Source organism: Schistocerca piceifrons, chromosome 1, assembly GCF_021461385.2.
Source record: "Schistocerca piceifrons isolate TAMUIC-IGC-003096 chromosome 1, iqSchPice1.1, whole genome shotgun sequence".
Taxonomy (NCBI): Eukaryota; Metazoa; Arthropoda; class Insecta; order Orthoptera; family Acrididae; genus Schistocerca; species Schistocerca piceifrons.
The window spans coordinates 794,652,653-794,660,039 of NC_060138.1; the positions used below are offsets into that span (position 1 = coordinate 794,652,653).

General features: G+C 38.9%; 1 protein-coding gene across 1 annotated transcript; it reads left to right on the forward strand.

Moving 5' to 3' along the window:
• Positions 1 to 4,663: 4,663 nt before the first annotated feature.
• On the forward strand, positions 4,664 to 5,032 carry LOC124775140 (mitochondrial import inner membrane translocase subunit tim16-B-like). Its single transcript, XM_047249983.1, has one exon. The coding sequence runs from the start codon at positions 4,664 to 4,666 to the stop codon at positions 5,030 to 5,032; it is 369 nt and encodes a 122-aa protein (XP_047105939.1).
• Positions 5,033 to 7,387: the final 2,355 nt, after the last annotated feature.

A 7,387-nucleotide genomic window follows, 5' to 3' on the forward strand; every position in this document is an offset into this window, starting at 1 on the left:
AGGAGGAAAACTTGGGACAGCCATCAACAAGTTCACATATAATTCACCACAGTTTTTCTTGTGAGAATGTTCATCATTCACACGAATCTGGCACTGATACATGGTGAGCTGAACCAGCTGCTTCTGTGTCATAGGACTGTTTTACTGCTTTAGATTGACTGTCGAATCTTTGTGGCAGTTTCCTCTTCATCGTCAGCTGAGGTGGCTTATTTGGAATGTCAAACAGGGTGGGTACTGCATTCCACACGAGTTTGTTGTTGTCTGCGTTCATGAACTGGTTTTGTTCGAAATGTAGCGAACAAAACCTAATATTACTATACAGGTACACTGGATCTTTCTTCATGAGGTCTTCTCGCCTGCTATTAACAAGCCATTTTCTGCTCCTAAAACGAAACATTCATCATTTATACACATATAGTTTGCAAGTGAATCCTGACGATACAGTTTAGTAACATGATGGTTATACCTCTCAGGATCCTTAGGAAACCTAAAAAAAGACAGCTTTGGTGTCTTCTTTCTGTTGTTGGTGCAATTTATTGCGCTACAAACGCTCCCGCCAGTAAAAGCCATTGTAAAAATCAAAATAAACAACCACTATTCTCCTTCACGATCGCGCCGAACTCACAGTGTAACCTACCAGCCGCTTGGGGCGCTGCTGGCGCTGTAGGCAACAAAATCGAGGCGAAGTGTCGCGACTGTTATATTAGACTGTGATACAACCTGTCAGCTTTGATGAATGACGTCAGAATTTGCCAGAGATCATTTATTACACAGATGTGACAGCTGAACAGTATTCAGAAACAAAGGAATACGAAAGACAAAAAATATGGTTAACATATATCAAGGCAAGTAATATTTTCACGTTAAGGATATCGCGTGTTTGTATTGTATTATTTCTGTGGAAAATGAAGGGGAAAAATGGATGGAAATATTGGTAGCATAGAATATCTCACGTCACATACATATGGGTTGTATCTCTAACCTCATTCGAACTGTATTGTTTAACTGCAGTACAGGATACAAGTTTAGTGTACATCGATTTCTTAGTTTTCATTAGCATTAATATCCTGTTGTTCAGTTGAACTATATAGGTCAACGGAAGCACGGGATACAAATTTTACATGTGTTGTTTCTTTCGCCGCCGCTACCACTAATAGTCTGTTCTTACGTAGATAGTAGTACTACCGGTGGTAGAAGGATCTACATACATAATATTTGTATCCCATACTTCCGTTGACCTATATGTAAGTACACTGCTAACGAAAACATGGAAATGGATGTACGTTACATTTGCAGCCTGTACCTCAGTTGAACTATGCGAAGAGGCAATAAGACGACACACATACAGTTTGTATCGTGTATTTCACTATAGGGTAGAGTTTTTTATTCACCTTCAGTGCTAATGGTATCGACTGAAAGTTATAGTTTTGATCACAGCAATGACAATAATCCTACTGTTTAGTTGAGCTATATAGCTATACACAACATTTGTATCGTTCTCTCCATTTCACATGTATAGGTAAAAATCATCAATGTTACCTATGGCGTTCTTTTCGAATAGATAGTGTCAGTGTAAAAGTCAACTGAAGAACAGGATACAACTTTTGGTTGTGTTGGCCATTTCGCCTCCAATTTTGATAGTACAGATTCTACAAAGTCCTGATGATACTAGTGCTGGGAAACGAAAGAAGAACGACAGCTGCGAAATTTTTATTACATACAGGAGTACACGAAAACATATGTAATGGTGAAATACAGCAATGAAATACGTCAAAATAGTCAAATGCAGTAAAAGAAAAAAAATCTTTGTGTAAGCCCCTGTGGACAATGATCTGAACTCAATATTGTGATTAACCACCAAATGCTGATAATCCGTTTCCCCTAAATCCCTATATGAAGAAAAAACATCTGAAATTACAATGGAACCCTCTGCAATGTGATCTTCAATTAAGCTGACTAAAACTTCCTTCATAAGACAGGGTACTACTTTAAACACTACATCGTCACACTCTTGACCTGAAACTACAGCCCTCCAAACCCATAACCCCACCAGAGGTTCCCCCCTGTTGTACTTCCTTTTGCCAAAATGCGACTCGTCCATTTCGACCATAACACACGGCCACCCCAACAGCCCTCTATATTTCATGTACTGGTACCAATCCACAACTGTATGCTTACTCACACGACATTCATTGACACATAGCCACACAGGATATCTCAAACACCGACAGTACGTGATTTTCATAAAGTCTCTCAAGGCGAGCTTAGATTTTTCGAACCACGTCCCTCGTCTAATGGACCACCACGACCGATCTTTGCTGCAGCGCCATACGAGTAAGTCGTGAGTACGGCGACGAGATAAACTTGTGAGGCGTATATGTTCGCCGCACTCACGACATCGAACATAATCGGCAACGAGACTACACATTTGTAAAAAACAAATCGTGGCCAACATGTCTACACCCATAGCCTCTCTCAAATGATCCAGGTTCATCGGAACAGATAAATCCATACCTACAAACGAAAATGAGTTGCTAAAAATTGTCCTAAAATAAGAAACTAATAGTCCAAATTACCTCAATATCACTAAGAATGAAATTAAGTACAGAATGAATTGCAAACAATCAATTATTTAAATAAATGCACACGAAGAATATTTTGAGCAATATGTAGCGATCTCTTTTAAAATTGGGTTCAATTATTTTAATTCCGCTTATCCGGAAGACAGAACTGTTTTTTTATCTATGGCTGAAAGTGAAGATGAGTAGCGTATGACGTCATTGGTCAAAGCCGAAAGGTTTTATCCCCTGCTTCACTAGACCCCAAAAATATAACAACTGTTAGTTAAGCTGGGTTTACATTAGCAAGTCGCTTGCAGAAGTTATTGCTGCAAGTTATTGCTAGCCGCTTGCAGCTGTGTTTACACAGCAGCGCAAGAATTAAGCAAGATTCTTCCGCGAGTTCTTTGGCAAGGAACTTGCGTCAACAACTTGCTGATACTGTTTACATATGCTTTCAGTACCACTATGAGTGTCAGCCGAAATGTAAATTGACAAGTAGGCAAGTGAGGTATGCTGCAGCTCTTGTAATTTTAATGCAAAACGTGAAAAAGATAAAGAGTAGATAATGAGAAGATCGCAAAATGGTGCCTATAATAACCCTTTGCAAGAACTTAGTATCGAGAGCATGGATACTTTTGAAATATTTTGCAGAATGTCCTCAAATGATCTGGAATATTTGTTGATGTTAATAGCGCTCGTCATATCAAAACGAGACACAAACTTCCGTATTGCTATTTCAGCAAAGGAACGTTTGCTAGTCACTCTACGATTTATAGCTATCGGTGAGCTACGAATAAAATAGCCATTTCATTTATTTATGTGAAACATACAACCAAAAAAAGTTTGAATTTTCAAATCTCTTCTTTGTAGGAGACTCATACAAGTCCCTAATGTACTTGTTTCATATTCTCGTCAGCACGATTGCTCTGATCGTACCCGATGTATGTAGAGCCATTTTTAACATCTTGAAAAGGGAAAAATTATTTGAAGGTATGTGAAAACACAACAATGAAATTAAATTTTTATGAAATAAACTGCATTTTACAGAATGATATGCTTATAAAAATGTTTTTTTTTTCTATTGCTCTTAAAATGGAAAGTGTCAAGCTAATTAAATAGAACATGTAATAATTACACATTGTCTTTTTCTAGACTCCTGAAACAACAAGCGAGTGGATGCAGGTGGTAAAGGGGCTTGTGTCTTCAAGTTATGCTACTGTCTCTGTACTTCTTTCACAGATGAGTCGAATATAGACAAGATTTCATTTAATGCATTCATCTTCTTCAGTCTATCCTTAAAGCCTCGGTTATGCACGTTCCATATTTTGTGGTAGCTCTCCACGGCTTCAATAAAATGTTCTGTATCCTGCTTCATCCATTCCCGTTTCTCCTTCATTTCTGAAATTTGTTTGCATATAATACGTAAGATGCTTGCATAAAATTAAGCCACACATTAAGTAAAATGTTAAATATGAGTGTTATGCAGACGACATACTATAACTTGCTCTTCCTACTTGCAGGAAATAGAACTAAATCCTAAAACCTGCAAGTTACTTGCAGATACTTCTTGCGTGGTGTTCACACTGGAAGCGGAAAACGTCCAGCAAGTCACTTCCGCAATAAATTGCGACGGTCGCAAGTCGACTTGGTGATATATTTACACTCTCAAATCGCGCTGCAAGTTCCTCCACGCAAGTAAATTGCTGCGATAACTTGCTAATGTAAACCGAGCATTAAGTAAAAAATAATTAAAAGAAACATTATCGTTACGACACATTAGACTGTCTGCTTTCTCACGGCTTGGAGCTCTACTTTCGCTCCAGCTGTCAAACGGTAACAACCATGGACCTTAATGGTCTATGGTAACAACTTGCGTATCAGAGAGCTTCGTCACTGTCTTTACCTTATGATCTCTACCTTGAGAAGCTCACTGGTTGACTAAATTCAGATACTTTGTGACTGTGAAGAAGCGCAAGTGTTTTGTTTACGAATATCATTACACAGTACACATGTTATCTCTGACAAAATTTCAGTAACAGTGAGCAATGTGCAAGTACTCAGAAAAGGGAAATAGCGTAAGTTCGTAGCAGTGTGGAAGAGTGATGGCAAAATACATTGCTCAAATTGTGATACTCGGAACACAAGTAATAGGAAGAGCTTTCGCCAGGGCGTTACGACAGGAATTCGCAGCTAGTCAAGAAGCAGCGCGAAGAGGAGGCGGCGGTCAACAAGGTACCAGTCGTGCTGCAGCCAATGCGAAAAGTGGAATCACGTTGGAGGAGGCTCAGCAAATATTGAACGTCGACAAGCTGGATCCAGAACAAATCAAAAAACAATACGAGCATCTATTTAGGGTGAACGACAAGAGCAAGGGTGGATCGTTTTATATACAGTCGAAAGTTGTTAGAGCCAAAGAAAGACTTGACAAGGAGCTTGAAATGAAGCAAAAAACTGAAGAACCAGAGAAATGATGTCACTCTTCATTGTAGCATGTGATCGAAGTAGTGCAGACATGTTGTTTCTATGCATTGCAATCGAAAGTTGCAGTGCGAAATGTATATAGTATAAATAATAAATGTTTGATGATGTGGTACAACTGAGATCCTCGTTGTCATCAATCTATGACTAATGTGTTAATTCTTTCTGTTCATTTCTACCATAGAACTTCAGAACAGGTGAAAGTAATCCCTGAAAATTTATTGACAGGGTGAATTGTCTACACTACAAGTGTGTTAATTGATAAGTTTAATGAATCTTGATTTTCTTCACATCTCTCAGCAACTATGGTAGAGTAGGATGGCCAAATGAATCATCGTGTAGCAAGTAGTTTTGTTTTTCCTTGTGTGCGGTGGCCACTGTTACAGTTCTATTTATATTTGTGAAGTATTTAATAATCACATTGAGTAGGACAAAATGTGCTACTTGCTCCTGTTTGTAATAGCTGGTGTCTATGCCCTGCAGCTTAGTTGGTGTCCACTAGTACAGAACATTGGCACTAATAGTCCTATTTGCACAGATATTTAATAGATGTTATATTTAATACAGTTTGTTGTTTTCTTCATGAGACTAAGCATTTGTCATGTATTCCATGAAGTGATTAACTTAAGTTTTCTCAGGAGGCACTGTTAACATGAAGCCTCTTTCTCCAATCTTCAATCTAATTAGTGTGTTCATGTATGTTGCTGTATTTTATTGCAGTTTGTGAGGGTGGGTGCGTGTGTGTATGTGTGTGGGGGGGGGGGGGGGGATGACACTTCTTTCATTGTTAGATTGACAACTTTGAGGTAAAATATTTGAGATGCTCACATTTTTAAAAATAATCTTATAATAATCACTTCAAAATATTATAAAAAGGAGAGAATGAGTGTTAATGTTTAATAAACATTATGTGCAACATGATCTAGCCTACTTTGTTATGGTGTGAGTCAAAATTCGAGTGAGTAGATGGCCATTGTCGAGTTCTGCAACATGAACTCCCACACTTGCTCAGCTGAAACTGATTTGACTTTTTTATTGATACAGTTATTTTTAGCACTACTATTGGAACTCTGTCATGCTTCTTGGTTCAAGTTCATTACTACCTGCTTGATATCCACTGGTGGAAATAGTCATCTTAAAATTACCTCGAATACACCCAAATCTCTGTTGCTTATCAATATTTTCTTATGCCATCTGTCCACATTCTGTGAAGTCATTGCCTCAGTCTTTCCTTACTTTGTGGAATCCAGTAAAAAACAGCTTTGGTGAATCTACCATCCATTCACCTGGTTGCATGTCCCAAACACCATCTTATTCACTGACCCTCTGGATATAGGCCTACATATCTATTTTTTTTAACATCATAATTTTCTTACAAAAGCTCATCAACCGGTTTTGTGACTTTCTTTAAACATGTTATAATTATTTTTAAGGCCATTTACACAAGCTCTTTCATTCTCTGCACAAGTTTGTGTGCACTAGAGGCAAACAGAACAATGACATTACCTTTTTTTCCCTTTTTCGTACCTCTTTAAATTCTGAAATTCTCACTATCCTGATGATGCCTAATGCAGACTGTAGCATTATGTATGTGTTTGTCAGTATACTAATATACTCTGATGAGATGAAACATTGGGATTGCTGAAACTTCCTGGCTGACTAAAACTGCATGCTAGACTAGGATTCAAAACTTGGACCTTTGCCTTTCACAGGCAAGTGATATGCTGGCTGAGCTGTCAAAGTACAACTCATGGCCACCTCCTCACAACTTTACTTTCCACCAGTGTCTCATCTCCATGATCACTGACCACCATGAGATGAAGGCCACCTTGTGGGCACTAGACATGATACGGAAAACATGTAAGTGGAGCGGAGATGACTACAGAATCATTCTAATTACAATATGGGTTGCAAATGGGGAAATGCACTGAAGTAAGTGACAGGTAATGAGAGTCTCAGAAACGCCAAAGCTGGTAGGCTACTTCTGTACTGTTGTCTTGAGCAATAAAGGACATGGTTGATGGCTGGTGAAACTATGAGTAGGCGATAAGGTGTTGGACATCCACTCCTTATCACAGAATGTGCAGGTCAGATGCCCCCCCCCCCCCCCCCTATATCCTTGCTGTAAAGCACAATGGGTGCTGGTCTGATAACAAAGTACAATGCTAGAGCAGGAATATGTGTTTCAGAGCACACTATTCGTCACACATTATCGAGCACATGGCACTGCAACAGCCAGTTCGTACTTGTTCCCATGCTGACTCACCAATATTACTGGTTCTGATTGCAGTGGGAATGAGATCATCGATATTAGACCATGGCACAGCAGTTTACAGAGGATGATGATG